The following is a 16,309-nucleotide window of genomic DNA, read 5'->3' on the forward strand; positions in this document are numbered from 1 at the left end:
GGTGATATTTGTGTAAGCTCATAGTCCGCATGAAAAGAAGACACATTTAAACCATCATGAAAACGAACTGTTATGACTTCAACAGATTCATAAGTCTCCTGCGACGGCCAGTTAACTGCAATTTCTCCAGAGCATCCCATTTGTCCCATTCCATGCATTCTGGAGGGATTCCCTCTTCCGCTGCTTCCCCTCTCTATTCCTCCACTCCGGGAGACATCTATATTTGGAGAGAATTGTGAGAGCGCCCCAGTCCAGATGTTTTGCCAGGCCAACACCTGCTCTTAAAACAAGTCAGCAGGGAGCAACTAGCCCACATGCACGTCCTCAACGCTCTTGCGAAGCTCAGTCCCATCAGCTTTTCTCTTCTGGGAGCTGAGAGGCGCTGCGGTGTCTCGCCTCAAAGGCGCCCGTGGCCTCATTTACTGCAAGTGAGAGCACTTGGCTGTGATTGTTAGATGCGACCCGTTAGGTGTATCCGACAAGGATATGTAGACGGTTCATCTTACTGTTCATTAAGTGAGATGTCCCGTTCAGAACACCGGAAGAAAGGCGAGATGTGCGGTTTCGCAGCTTTTCCTCAATGAAGGCACGTATTACAAATGAATTGGCTCAATCACACGGTGTATCAGATTATACAAGCTGACATGCTGAAGGCATAGCCAACTGATGACGAACTTGAACTGTCCTGGCCTCTGCAGTGACATATTTGTCTACTGAGGTCTGAAGAGAGAAGCAATTATTGACATTAACATTCCATTACTGCAACATCTGTTCATGGCCGAAAAAAACATTGAATTTATTTTCAAGGTTTTCAATCATTTCGACCAAACATTTTCAGGATGTGCTAAACTTGTTTGCACAGAACTTCCAGTGAGTACCAATGGTTTATTTATTATTATAAGTGATGTTTTCTGGAGAACGCTGGTCTCTTCTGGGATGTCCTCTCATAAATAGAATGGCCTCATTCATGAAACATGAGCACGAGCGGAACTAATTTCTGTGCAAACTGTTCTTTAAATTATTGTAGTTTCAAGTCAATGTATGGGCCAGGCTGTATTGCACTTTACAAAAATTATTTTGACAAAGAAAAAAAAAAAAAAAGAAAAAATTGGCAAGGCAATCAGATCAAACCCTCAGTTTGGCGAGCACATTGCAAGCGTGATCCTGTCTCACTTCTTTTATGTGTTCTTTAGTTACGGTGACTGACGATCTGATAGAGGCCGACACGTGATAGAGTACTTCCACGTGCCGGTGCTGTTTAACCCAAGGTAGTTAGCTAAAAGCATGTTGGTTTTACTTGAGTGCTCTGCCGTGACGGCTGTTGACCTGAAAGAAAAACAGTTTACACTGATGGCCACTATAGAACCCCTTATGGCATTACTAATAATACAGCGGCAGGGCTCGATAAGGATGACTGAGGTTGGGCTAGTTAATGGGACAGACACTAGTGATGCATTTATGCTGTTAATCTGTACGAGGAGGCGTTTCTATCACGTTGAACAATATGCAGGGATTTAGAGACTCAAAACTCCACTCATTTTAACATTAACAATGGTCATGTCACAAGATACTGAAAAAAGTTGCCAACTACCTCAAAGCAAAGTTTCTATGCTTGACAGATATTTATGTAATTGTTCTAAATTTGTGTTGTATCACAATCTTAATGTTAAATTAATCTGACACAATTTAAAACCTAAGGATTTTCACAACACTTAAATTTGGTTTGGAGACATTTCAGGAAGCAACAGAAAGTGAAATCGTGATTTCGCATTTACATCTGGGCTTATTATGTGACCGTACTTTTACTATTCATGGATAAATCAAGATATATTTATATATCATGATATATCAAGATAAATTCTTTATATATATATATATATATATATATATATATATATATATCAGTTCTCCTCTGGCCAATGGACGAACAGTGTATGATTATGATTCAGGCAGCATTACAGGTCAGAGGTCAGATTGGATCAGAACATTTAGAATATTATCCAGTTCCATCTGGTTGAAGATCGCTCTGGCCTGGAGTGTGTGTTAATGTAGTGAGTGTTCATGATATAGAGAGAGAGAGAGAGAGAGAGAGAGAGAGAGAGAGAGAGAGAGAGAGAGAGAGAGTCATGCAGTCGCAAAAAGTAACTCGAGTTCTTTAGATTTATTTCAAATAACAGCAAAACCCAAAATAAAACGTAACCAAAACAGTAAACAAACCAAAAACATTAGTGGCAACACAAAGTATTGTACATACAGTAACGTCAGGTTCAGTAACAGACATCATGTCTGATAATTTTTCATTTTCCTTCTCAACTTTACAGATACACCATCAAACAGATAAAACCTTAGTGCCTTAAAAAGCCATCAACATCACATACATCCTCACGGAAAATAGAGAAATATAGTGTTCATCCCTTCATTTCAAACAAAACTGCGTATTGATAACTATCTCGGAAGTGCTTTGCTTGGTCCGTAAACTATCCGTAATTAAGTATAAATGTAAGTGTTTATTTCAAGTTACACTAAAAGGTTAGAAAAACATTTTTAATAGCATATCAGCAGAATATAAAAAGCTTGAATTGTAATATAAACACACACACATCAAACTCTCCATTCAACAAAAACACACAGGTGACACTTTTAATGTTTAAAAAATAACTTACAGAACAACAACTCTGTTACGCATGACTATAACATTCATACTGAAAAAAAGTTTTCGCAAATATATATATATAAAAAATACTTTGCACATTAGAGCGTAAAGTTGTTCGCTCCAAGCTTAGATATGTAGTCAAAACATAATGCCTTTTGCCTAGTTGTTCTAGCCATTAAAAATCTGTTTTGTACGGAGTGCATATCATTAAGTGCAAAACATTTGCCTTTAACACGTGCATATTTCTAAATATAGTTGTCAGATTTTGGTGGTCGTTTTGCATTTGATCAGCAGCAACAGTATTTTTGTTTTGCAGAACACCTCTTGTCACTATTATATTGACCCCCGAGTTTAAGATTAGTGCTATTGCTTTGTCTCAGTCAGTTACATGTAGCAGTTTGTTCAGCGAATGTCAGAGTAGTGCATGGCATCATTTCCCCCGATCCCCTGAACATAAGATCAAGCTTTTGGGCCCAGGGAGTGGGACACATTAAATGCAATGTTTTTGTGCTCTCGTTTGTTTGTCAGGAGTCTTTTGGGTTTCCTACAGGCACTGAAGGCTTTACTACGGTCCTATAATTGCACAGTGAGTCTCCCTGCAGTGAGAGGTGGTTCTTCACGCATCTGAGATGCAGCTCTGGATCTTATCGATCCACAGCTGGGCGCTCGGAGCATCCGCTGCACAGAAGTTGTACACCCGTTTAGTGGTCTTCAGCTGCAGGGACAAAGACAGAGATTTGAAGTGATTTTATGTACTTTTCAGCAAGGAAAGGACACATTTAATTGATCAAAGGTGACATTAACTTTGGATGCACTAGCGGTGTTTTTGTTAAGTTGCCAGCCAGCGCCAGCATTTTTGATCATTTATGGCCAGCAGAATATGTTGTTGTATGAATATCTGAACATACAATATGTGACCCTGGATCACAAAACCAGTCATAAGTCGCACGGGTATATTTGTGGCAAAAGCCAACAATACATTGTATGGGTCAAAATGATAGATTTTTCTTTTATGCCAAAAATCATTTGGATCTTAAGTAAAGATCATGTTCCATGGAGATATTTTGTAAATTTCCTACCGTAAATATATAAAACATTTATTTTTGTGAGTGAATGCAGCACAATCTTGAATGGACCCTCAGATTCCAGATTTTTAAATAGTTTTTAAATAGTATCTCGGCCAAATATTGCCCTATCCTAAAAAAACGAAAGCTTATATATTCAGCTTTCAGATGATGTATACATCTCACTTTCAAAAAAATGACCCATGTGACTGGTTTTGTGGTCCAGGGTCACATATATCAAAAGAAAGTACAGAGTAAGTCATAAAAAAGCAACATTTTGAACAAAATCACTTTTTTTGTTAAAGACTACATCCGGATCGGACTCAATGATCAAAACATAGATGGAATAGATCGAGTCCATCAACACCCTCAAAGCTTCACAGTCCTGAAGCTCTTCATGGGTTCATCATTTCATTCGGGCAGTTTTGATTTATATGCTGTTGAATGTTTGTTGTGCATAAGCAATGCTTTTATCGCTTGTTTCTGCTTCTTTGTCGCTTGCTTTTGGATCCAGAGATTCAGTATTATTTCAGAAAATGCACCTCCTACAGTACAACAGTGAAAACATAGATAGCTGGAAAAACTTGTCAATGGCAGGGAAAGAGTTAATAATTACTTTTATAACGTTACAAAAGATTTCTATTTCAAATAAATGCTGTTCTTTTGAACTTTCTATTAATCAAAGAATCTGGCAAAAAAGGATCACGGTTTACACAAAAAACAATAAGCAGCAAAACTGTCTTCAACATTGATAATAAGAAATGTTTGAAGTGCTTGAGCTCCAAAATCAGTGTATTAGAATCATGTGACAAGTTAAGTAACAATATTTCACAATATTACTGTTTTTACTGTACCAAATAAATGTAGCAGGGGTGAGAATAAGAGACTTCTTTCAAAAACGTTAAAAATCTTACCAACCCTAAACTTTTGACCGGTAGTATACAGTAAATAATTAACAGTAATTGGCAGTTCTCGTCCTGGATGCTGATTGGTCGTAGTAACAGCTATGATGTAAAACCAAGTCAACCTTATTTCACATAGCGAGAACTAGCTCTTCTAGAATAAAGATGGCACCTACAAAATTCCCTTAATTTTTTATTTTTTTAAATATATTTTCAGGCACAATGTTAGTACAGTCAAAGTTAAAGGAGCCTCACGTGCTGTATTATCACCGGGTGGAATACTTACATCAAAGAAAGCCTTTTCACTGATGTGTTTGGGGGCTCCTATGGTTGGTGTGGCGATCAGGACAGACTCCACTTCAGCCAGGTCAATATATCCACGACAGCTTGTGTCCTCATCCGTCTCATAATACCTCAGCTATAGAGAGAGTCGTTTAAAATACAGAAATAATAGAACGAGGTAAGGTAAAGTGCAAAATACCACAAGTGTAATCAACCACTCACCTGATGTTTTGTTATGTCCAGAACAAACCACCTAGCTTTCCACGCCTTAAGTAATGCCCCTCGCTTGTACAGAATTCCCTCAAATGATCTGTATAAACAAAGAATTGATAGCTTGTTTGCTTTGTCCATGAAGTTACTTGAAGCGGTATCGACGGTGTTGTCTGTCACTGTTACCTATTGTCTTCATTCTTCGGGGTAAACTGATTGTAGAGTGTGGCTGCTCTGCGATTAACACCATTGACTGCAGTGGGGCTGCTGTCCTCTCCGAGGCCGCTGTCAGGGAGGTGTAACATGGAGCGGCGCTGATAGGCCTGCAGGTTGGAAGTGGGGACCAGGCCAGAGATGGACACTGACTCTTTCCGCAGCTGTGAGATTAAATGCACAACAGGTGAGATCAGGAGATCTGAAGACAGACACTTTGCTACTTGTTCACTGCTTTGGTGCTTTTTAAAGGGGACATATCATGAAAATCTGGACTTTTTCCGTGTTTAAGTGCTATAATCCGGTCCCTGGTGCTGCTACCAACCCAGAAAACGTGAAAAGTGAAACCCAGTAACTTTGTTTTGGTAAGCCTTTCTCTGCAAGCAAGTCAAAAAATAAGCCGATCAGATTTCGCTCCCCTTCTGATCTAGGAAGAGGATCTTATTATAATATTACCGCCCCTTAATCTGTACGTTTCCACCATAGACTGTAAAAAAAGATGGACGACGCCCCTTCTCTCTCTTCCATTGATGAGAACTGAAGCCGCCAGAGTCCCGATATGGCGCTGACATATTGGAACTTGAGTCTGCGCAGTAGCGATCTCGGGACCAGACCTGCGCAGTAGTGAGCAGGAAGTAAAGCCGCGAAATCAACGCTCCGCCCTCACTCTCGCAGAATGCACTCAGGGAGAGAGGATTCTGCACACTTTTTTAAAAATTGATTGCAGTACGTCAAGAGGCTTGTTAAAATAAAGTAAATACAATCTCCTCAGTCCTCCGAAGATCCCGAAAAAATGTCCGTTGGTGCTTCAGTGACTACTTCGCTCAGAGAACCTGTCAATCACAGCTGTCAATCATGACGTTACACCACCGCATCACGTAACTAACTAAAAAACAACTTATTTTTGAAACAGACACTTGAACTAACATCAGCGTGATAAAAACGACAGCAAATGAAAGAAACCACCTTTGGAAAAAAGATATTTGAAGTGTAATTTAATTGTTTAGTTGGTCTCACGTCCCGTTGAATAATATGGGGAGGCGGGGCTTATGACCTATACTAGGACCAGTCACCGGGGGGCGATCGAGACGTTTTGGCTTCACTTTTCAGGGCTTGTGCAGCACGCTTGGTTTCCACCCACGGCACCGCCATTTGGTTTTCGCAAGCGACAACAGTGTAACCAGTTCTAACGCAATGGCAAAAGTTCGAGCAAAGCATGCAAACTGTTCTATCGTCGGCTGCACAGACGAGCACTGAACACTATTTGAAAAAAAAAAATGTCACAGCTGTCTTATAAAGACCTCAGGGAACTGTGTTAACTTGTGTAATAACACATAAATGTATCAGAAACGTCCAGGTGCGTCTAAAAGTTGCAACCTCTTCCTGAGTCTCTCTGTGAGGCTGCACTCCGCTACTGGTTATTTCTGAGATTTTGGATGAGTGAGATTCGTGTGTTTTGTTATTGCCGAGGTATCTGAAGCTCGTCTAAAGGATCGGCTGTCTTCTGAACGGAGGTAGGGAGCAGCTGCTCATTTGCATTTAAAGGGACACACAAAAATGGCACGTTTTTGCTCACACCCAAAAAGGGGCAAATTTGACAAGCTATAATAAATGATCTGGGGGGTATTTTGAGCTGAAATTTCACAGACACATTCTGGGGACACCATAGATGTATATTGCATCTTGTGAAAAGGGGCATAATATGTCACCTTTAAAGCCTGTTTCACACCGCATTAAAGCTCCAGCGTCAATGCAGAAATATTAATATGGCCGTGTAATACATGTTGCTTTTGTGTGTGATGTGAAACAGGCCTAACACTGTGTACATGCACATTTACAATGTACTATATGGAAAAATAAACAGGTAAGATGACAGGCAATTGAGGCTACATTTGTGGAGGAAAGAGGAACAAAAAATAGGTGAAAAGTGGCAGTACTCACATTGCCCTCCAGTTTGAGGTCTTCCTGGATGCTGTCTAGCAGCTTCTCCAGTGTGGTGTGCCAGGGCTCAGACTGCTGTCCCAGCTCTCCCTCCAGCCTCTCAATGTCCTGCAACCATACAAGTACAATTTAAGGCTTCCTTACAGGTTCCTTTGATCAAGCCCTATTCAGATGGGATTAGTTTAACATGGAGAGGTGGGGTAAAGTCATTATAACCAGAGCTTTTCAGTGATTTTAGTCCCGTCCGAATGTGCCATCTCAGTAATCATTACGGACAATGTCAGTAAAGATCACAGCGACTTTTACCTTTGTAAAAAGGTCTTGAAAATTACATCAGATAATGCTTATCCCGTGTAAATAGACCAGCTGTAAATATATACGTCATTTCCTGTTTAAAAATAGTTTTCCACGGTTTTTCAAGTATGGAGGCGCTTGAAAAAGCATTCAGTTGCGTTCTAGGCGGTGGAACAAGTCTGTGGCAAAACTCGAGTGTTTTCCACAAGCCCCTGTTAGAGGCATAAAACTTTTAGCTTTAGGTAAGTGCCTATTACCATCAGAATCCAATCTGAATTAAATTAATTTAATTAATAAATCGTTCGACCGGACCTAACTGTTTTTTTTTTATATATATATATATATATATATATATATATATATAACGTTATGTGTCTGTACAAATGATATCAGAATGCAACGTAATACGCACATGATGACAGGAAGGTGAAGGCGGTGCGCAAATCGAGTTACCCCTCTCACTTTTGGTAGTTTTACTGAGATTTCTTATCCCGTGCAAATTGGCCATTAATATATTACAGACGTCCTGTGGTAAAATTACATTACTCCATCTACCCTTATAAAACTAACCCCGTCCGAATGGAGTTTAGGAAATCTTTGGTTCCTGCTAATGTCTGACACTTAAGCTTTTGTCCTTGCAAGCAAAAGCAGACGCTACATTTTGCTGGTTGCTTGCTTCCTATTTCTTTGGATTTGTGGCAGGAAGCATCGAAAACTCTGGACTAAATCCTGATCTTCACAGATATCAAACATGGATGAGACCCTTATTGTGGTTTGAAAAGTTCAGAATTGCTGATAAATCCACAAGGAAAGCCATAAAAAGCATGGCATAAACATACAAAGTATGTGTTTTTAGTTGTCCATTTTCAGCTGTGCGGTGAGTGTTAGAGACCATAGAAACAGAAAAAAACAAACATCCATTCACTCTTCTGATTGGCTGTGATTTTGGCCCTGATAAAGAGAAACTAAAAATGGACAAAGACATATGGACTCACAGCCAATAATTTGGTGATGGCATCAGGCTGTGCGCGGCTGACACTGCTGTAACAGGGCCAGACGATCCTTCTCTTGGTGGTGGCGATGGTGTCTGAGTCTACCGAGCTCTGTGAGCGCACTGCGATCATACACCAGTCATAAGAGGGGCCTGTGGACAGCGTCTCCCCTGTGTAGAACTCCCATGTTGTCAGATTGGGAATCGAAATCAATGGTTTCAACACCGGCTAAGAAGAAAAGGACAGAAACCATTGTTTATTGGATATTTCAGTTTTGACATTATATAAAGATGCTGTAAGTGATGTTAGTCGCTGTGTGCCAGAATTAGTCACCCTCCCTCTTTCCAAAACCTTACCCTATCTTTACATGCACTCATTTTCATCAATCGGAAAGAATCCAATCCGATATCAGATTCTGAAATTTCAGTGTGTATGAACACTAAGGCCTGGTTTCACAGACAGGGCTTAGATTAAGCCTGGATTAGGTTTTAGTTCAATTAGGACATTTAAGTAGCTTTTATAAACGTGCTTTAGAAAAAGAACATTACTGGTGTGCATCTCGAGACAAAACAATGGCATTGACATATTTTAAGATATGTCAGTGCAAGTTTCTTTCAGTTAAAACAGCTCAAACATGCATTTTAGTTTGGGACTAGACTCAAGCTTTGTCTGTGAAACCGAGGGTAAACTTTGAGGGTAATCCGATTTAGATTTGTTTCGCCGGTCGCCACGTTCAAAACACGAAGAAAGCCAAATGCGATAAATAGAGATACTACAAGCATAATTGCCATTTTTGCCTCGATGACATGTTTGAAAAGAAAGCTGACATATGTCAGAAGAGCTTTTTAAGCAAATATTTAGTGAATATTCAGTGTCCTTCACTGATATTGATGTAAGGTATAAATAAATGTTCATCACGGTATTGTGCATGTGCACAAGGTATGTTTGAATCGTTTGATCGGATCTTAATTCGGATTGAGCTCAATCTGATCGAATTAAGTGTTTACATGAAGGCTTTTCAGTCCAATTGAGCGCAATCCGATTGTAAACAGATAATTTGCTATTGACATACAGGACATTTCAGGACTGTGAATTCAATGATATATATTAGGTAATGCGGCATTATTTTCAGTGTCATTCCAAAGCAAAATAACCTTTAATTTAGAAGCATGATACTAGTTCTTTCTCAACCTTAAAGAAATCTTGTTTAAGTTTCAAGATTAGAATGTGCAGCCCCATTTATAGTGTTTGGTTGTAAAAAGGGAATGGGAAAGAAAGAAGAAACAGACCACAGGGTCCTTTGCTCTCACTAAACTTCCTCAAATATGTTTTTATTTGGGCTATGGGTGACTACGGATGAACTGATTCACCCATTTTGAAACAATGTCAGGGATGACTGCCGGTAAGAAGATCCCTATGTGAAAAACAAACTTTACTCACTCAGATTTGAGCATTCTAACTATTTATTTTTTACAGAGTGTGACCACCTGATTCAGATGTAACAAGACTGCTTTATAAGTTCAACGATGTTGTTTTGCAATTGAGGGGAACTATTATTCACTGTGAATGTGATCTGGCAATAGACGACAACATATTTGGGACTGGTCACCAACATAACCTCTAAGCAGAGTGCTCTAGGGTAACAGCCAGTAGAGCTGTCTGGTGCTTCGACACACACCCAGATAGACTCTTTACCTCTGTCTCTGATGGGCTGTACAGGTAGTTGAAGAAGAGAGGGCTCTTGCGGTGCATTCTGTTGATACACTCCCAGATACAGACTCCTCTCTTGGACTGCTTTTCTCCTTTGTCCTCAAACAATGTGCCTTTATTGAGGAGACACAAAGGAACACTTGTTAATCACACATTACCCAGAGTAATGCGATCAGGTGTGAAACAAAATATTAGAAGTCAAGTCTGATAAGATTAGCAGCACTTAAAAGAAGTGCTTCCAAAGGTCATCAAGGCCGTTACAGGTAGGTAAAACTTTTCTGAGCAAGATTGCACATGTCTGTTGTAATACTATAATGTCATTCAAATCCATGTTTATTTCAAGAACACATCTGAAAAACATTTGCACAATAATTATGACAATAATAAACTAAAAAAAAGTTGTGCTACACACCGTGCTCCAGGCGCTCATAGTCCGAGTCCAGAAGGAAGTTTTTGAAGCGACTGGAGATGTAGTGGTATGCCAGAAACTTCAGATAGTATTGATTAAATTCAAACTCAAGGGGGTACTGGTTATGAACCTGGAATAAGAAAGTTAACGTGTCATATTGGAGGAGCTTTTTGGCCTCATTTCACGGCCACAGTGATTCAACAAATATGAGTAGGACACCACTGAGACTGCGGTTCAAGAAAATTATTAGGAAACGCCCAGGAAATGATTAGTTGAAGAGATTTTAAAAAGTACCAAAATAACAGCAACAGGAGGGACATAATGTGATAATGTGCTGCCAGCAGGATCTAGACAGAAGAGCTTGTGAATTTCTCACACTCCGGGCCACCTGGACTTCCTGGCAAAAACAACAGCTGCCTCTAAGATGAGACACTTCTATTTTCAGATGCATTCGCTATATTTCAGTGTTTTGTGACATTGGAGGACCTCTGCTGGGTCATTGAAGTGCTCTACGCCTTGATTTCATCACACATGCCTAAAAACAATGCATGTCTGTAAAACCATGGGAGTGGTGCGCATGTCTCCAGAGGGAGAAAAACTTTTCCTGCCCTTTACTTATTCTAATGTAGCACAGACTTAACAGAATCCCCCAAATTGCTGTTTTCCACCGTTTGTGCTAAATGTGCGGATGTTGGGAGGTGATGGCGAAACCCCCAAGGAAGTACAATGCTGGCTGCAGGTTGAAACACCATCTGTGCACGATCATTTCAAAGGGGGTGGGGGGTAGGAAGATGGGCCGAACAAGCGTCCTTGTCTAAATTACTTGCCCACCATGGGGATTGCAAAAGGAAAGCTAGAGCATGCATTCTGACAGCTGAGTGCATCTCATCCTCCTCCTCCTGGCTGGACGCTGCAAGAATGCTGTGAGCTCATGGACGAAGCATGGTGAGAACAAGAATGGGGTGTGTGTGTGAGAGAGAGATTGGGAGTTATGAAGTGATTCTGGGCAGTGTGTGAAAAAGAGAGATGGAGCAATTGGTCATTTATTTTTTTAGCTGAAACTTACTCAAAATGAACATAGACAGTCCCATTTAGTGCAACCAGGGGTTAAGGTGTCTTGCTCAAGTACACAATGGTCATTGGGTTCATGAGTCACTACATCTGTTGTTTGAACCTACAGCCTTCGTGTTTTCCAGCCCAGATCTTTAACCATTACGATTCCACTACCCCCAGATGATGGAAGACATCAGAAGGTCGCATGTTCAAGGATCATCAAGATCTCATCAGCCATTATTTCCTTGAGCAAGACACATGACCCCGGGCAGCTTTGGATAAAGGTGTCTGCTACATGACTGCCTATAAGGCCAACTTGCCTGATGGACACAGTCAAGAAACTGGAGGAAGATGGGAGTAAAGCCGCTGCCCTGGCTGCTGGGGGTCAGGGTGCCACGTTGGCTGAATTTGTGGCCAAAAGACAGCCACTCTTTCTCCAAAAGCACCTGAAAGCCCTCTAGGGTCCTGTAGAATGGATCACTGAGCACCTGCGTGAGGGAAACCACCTACAGAAACATTGGGAGAGGAGGAGAGGAAGAGAGGAAAATAACCATGAGTTGCAAACGGTCCAACGCTTGCTACGTGCCCAATGCAAGTAAATATTGGCCCTATTGGACCTGACCCTTGCTGACCCAATGAAAGTATCAGAGACTGTCGCAACTTGCACATCCCGACAGCTTTTACCTGAAAACAAAATTTACCATCAGTACCAGAACTCCATGTGGCAGCCTAATTACATGTGCAATATTCTGAACACTAAGGGCAAGATTTATTAAACAGGAAAAATATGTTGGGAGTGGAAAGTTCTGCGCGTGATCTTCTGACGACACGCAAATTAAAGAACACAGATGCAGCCGGATCATTTTCACAATGACCGACGCAATCTACCAAGAGCAGCACAAATTACCGCCTGGTTTAAGACATGCTTTTTTGAGGCGGTAAAACCAGCAAATTGACTCATGCAAACCTTAGTAAATCGTGCTGCGTGATTCATTTAAATACTCTCCTCCCATAAATGTAGCATCTGAAAGGGAAACTCCTACAAAAGCATATGCAATAAGGTCAGCTGCAAAAATAACTGTGTCCATGCCTTATCAGTGCTAATTTGTTTACTGCGTGTCTTTAGTAAATCCTGACGGTTGTTTTTTAACGGCAAAAGAGGGTTTGCGCTGATGCAAGCTGTTAGTAAATCTGTCTTCACATTTTTGTGACAGGTGCTGTTTCCCAGAGATTGGCTAATCTTGAGTGACACAATGGCCTGCACTGTTTGTCACAAGAATTTAAAGTCGGCATGAAATCAAAATTTACCCTATTTACTTAGTGCACATTACAAGTTGAGTGGTGAACAATTAATCCAAAAGTTAATCCACAGAAGAAAAATACAAAACAAAAATTTGCCTTTGTAATCTTTAGCCAAAATCTGAACATTTGTTTCCCCTCTGGAATGGCGTTCCTTTGTCAGTTTGACGGCTTGGGATTAGCGTCGAGGTCTGCTGAAAACAAGACCTATTCTATGGAAGTAAAATAATGTCAAATGTTTTTGAAACAAAAAGCCTGTTGAATTGCACTACTTGAAAAAAAATAGGCATTGCATTAACCATGCTTGCATTTTAATTAGGGCTGTCAAAGTTAGCGCGTTAATAACGCGTTAACGCAAAATCATATTAACGGCACTAATTTTTTTAACAGGCGATTAACGCAGCGCATATTTTCTGTTTGACCCGTGGCCCAACCCCTAGTTGGAGAAATGGAGATACACCGTGTTGGCAACTTAGCGACATTGCAGACCCCTTTAGCGATTTTTTTTCCTTCAACAAAGCGCCCAAACCTTATTTAGTTTCTGAGAATCTACCGGTACCGCCGGTACTGCTCTCCTCTCTCTCTCTCTCTCTCTCTCTCTCTGCGTCTCGCGCGGAGGAGCAGCGCTTTAATTCAGTTAAACAGATATTATGTTGCTTCTCTAATTTTACAAATATACACGGATATTGTCTTTAGCTTATGTGTATTTGATTTCACCAGACGACGGCTCGATTATCAGAATTTTGGTGCAGATTAACGTCTTGGAAGGGAGAACTGGTTATGTTTATTGGGTCGCGTTTCAGTCACAATTTCAAATTAATTCCGTTGTTTGACAACAGAAACAGTAAAATATACCAATGAAAACTGTTTTATTGAGAATTTAGCTTCATCAAAATGGGCACAGAGAGAGACAAACTACAATGTAATAATAAATGCTAAATGTACATGTAGCATTTTCAGAAGAGCTGCCCTGTCATGCAAAAATCTAAACATTTTTGGTTAGTAAATTGCTCAGTGCAAAGAAAGAGAAGTAATGGGAACATGGCATTTCTTTGTTCTTTCTACATGTGTCTAATAGACATGAACAAGTTCTTTGAAAAAAACATCTATGACCTCTGAAACATGTCTTGTCTTCATGCTCTATATTGACTATGGTTTCAATAATAAACATACATTTGCATAAAGCATCTATATTTATCCATGCCCACGTTGATTAGAGTATTACAAACTTGAAAAGTATTAATTTAAGGTATATTTAGAACAAATAAAAAAATGTGCGATTAAATGCGATTAATCACGAGTTAACTCACGACAATCATGCGATTAATCGATTAAAAATTTTAATCGATTGACAGCCCTAATTTTAATGCATTGTATTTTTAGGGCTTGCATTTTTATGGGCTGAAATTCAACATGGTTGTATATTTAAGCTGTGAATATTTCAATTAAAAACATTTCAAACACATTTCCATTATTAAAAATTCAATAATCCATATTCACCTTTCATATTTCACTTCCAAAATATTCAAACTGTTTAAAAATACAATCTATAATATTCAACAGGCAATTTTCGGTCCGTTTTATTTCGCTTTGCAAATTCGCTTCCACAAATTCAGTGGTTCAAATTCGACAGTAAATTCAACGGAACTGCAGGAAAAGCAATAGATTACCGAGCATACTCTCCATCTGCTGTTAGTCGATCTCACCAGCAGGAGGTGCAAAAGCGCGTGTAACACCAATGCAAGTGTATTTGTGATTATTATGATGGCGGTTTTATGTTAAATTCAGTGTCTTCATGGTTACTTTTCCTGTGTAGCCTACATGCATCTTTCTCTACCGTGAACAAGATTATAATGTTATTCCCCGATGCGGATATACAGATCCAATGTTACATTTTTGAGGTTGACATATATTTCTCTTGGTTGTTTAGTTGCCTTAACTTTATATTGTGGCGATGTGCTGCATGCAGGCTATTAGGGTTTCCCTCAATACTTCAGGATTCCCCTGCTGGACATATACAACGCTTAACGTAGCTTAATGGACTACAGTGGTGTAAAAGACCAAACTCGCAGGCAAGCAGATGGACTCAGAATAACGCGCAAGAACGACTTACAGTCATAAAACCAACTGTAAAGTGTTCATGTAGGTGTCAGGCATAATGCGCACCCTTTGGATTTTTGATATTTATAGTAGCCTACAGCCTACATCCCCAATAAGGTGCAAGTTTGGACTTTTATATCACTGTATTAGTCCATAAGCTACGTTAAGCGTTTTGTCCCGACGGAAGGGGAATCCTTGAGTATGAGGTATTGAGGGAAACCGATAAATAATCCTGTTCATGGTAGAGAAAGCTGATAACATGTAGGCTACACAGGGAAAGTAACAATGAAGTTATTGAATGAAACATAAACACAGCTTTTGTGTCTTTATCATCTTTTCCGCATATATACTGACACATAATCATTTTCATTTTATGAATGAATGGCTTGCTCTAACTGTTGCTGGTCTTCGTCAACAACACGCGCTTTTGCACCACCTACTGGTGAGGTTGACTAACAGCAGATGGAGAGTATGCTCGGCAATCTATTGTTTTTCCTGCAGTTCCTGGACGTCAATGTTGAATTTACTGTCGAATTTGAACCACTGAATTTGTGGAAGCGAATTTGCAAAGCGAAATAAAATGGACCGAAAATTGCCTGTTGAATATTATAGGTTGTATTTTAAAACAGTTTGAATATTTTGGAAGTGAAATATGAAAGGTGAATATGGATTATTGAATTTTTAATAATGAAAATGTGTTTGAAATGTTTTTAATTGAAATATTCACAGCTTAAATATACAACCATGTTGAATTTCAGCCCATAAAAATGCAAGCCCTAAAAATACAATGCATTAAAATGCAAGCATGGTTAATGCAATGCCTATTTTTTTTCAAGTAGTGCAATTCAACAGGCTTTTTATTTCAAAAACATTTGACATTATTTTACTTCCATACTATTCAGTATCTCAGAGATACGTCACAATACTGAAGTAAAGACACCTGGTATACACAGAGTTTTTTTATATATATAATCAAAAGTGCAAAATGTGAATACCAATTTAAAAAAAATTCTGCCAGATGCATAATTAAATAAAAAATTCTGTTGCAGTTTCTCCTTTAACTTAGAGCAAAGCTATTTAAAGCTTTGCTCTAACTAAAAAGAGAAACTGCAACAGAATCTGTTTCCATGAATTATATAAAGATGATTATGTTAAGCATTATCAGAGCAATATCGCTAAGCAATATC

The 16,309-nt window shown here is 39.5% G+C and overlaps 1 protein-coding gene across 2 annotated transcripts in view; it reads right to left on the reverse strand.

Moving 5' to 3' along the window:
* Positions 1-2,146: 2,146 nt before the first annotated feature.
* The window catches only part of sbf2 (SET binding factor 2), a 132,160-nt gene continuing 117,997 nt past the window's right edge, over positions 2,147-16,309 (reverse strand). For both annotated transcript variants that reach the window (XM_084107828.1, XM_084107827.1), the window contains 9 exons: positions 12,044-12,229; positions 10,674-10,800; positions 10,247-10,374; positions 8,555-8,779; positions 7,266-7,373; positions 5,298-5,488; positions 5,124-5,211; positions 4,906-5,037; positions 2,147-3,368 (listed from right to left, as the gene is read on the reverse strand). In XM_084107828.1, the coding sequence (XP_083963954.1) occupies positions 3,270-3,368; positions 4,906-5,037; positions 5,124-5,211; positions 5,298-5,488; positions 7,266-7,373; positions 8,555-8,779; positions 10,247-10,374; positions 10,674-10,800; positions 12,044-12,229 (1,284 nt within the window). In that variant the 3' untranslated portion in view covers positions 2,147-3,269. The remainder of the gene's footprint in view (positions 3,369-4,905; positions 5,038-5,123; positions 5,212-5,297; positions 5,489-7,265; positions 7,374-8,554; positions 8,780-10,246; positions 10,375-10,673; positions 10,801-12,043; positions 12,230-16,309) is intronic.

This window comes from Abramis brama (genome assembly GCF_963993115.1).
Source record: "Abramis brama genome assembly, chromosome: 3".
In the NCBI taxonomy this organism is placed as follows: Eukaryota; Metazoa; Chordata; class Actinopteri; order Cypriniformes; family Leuciscidae; genus Abramis; species Abramis brama.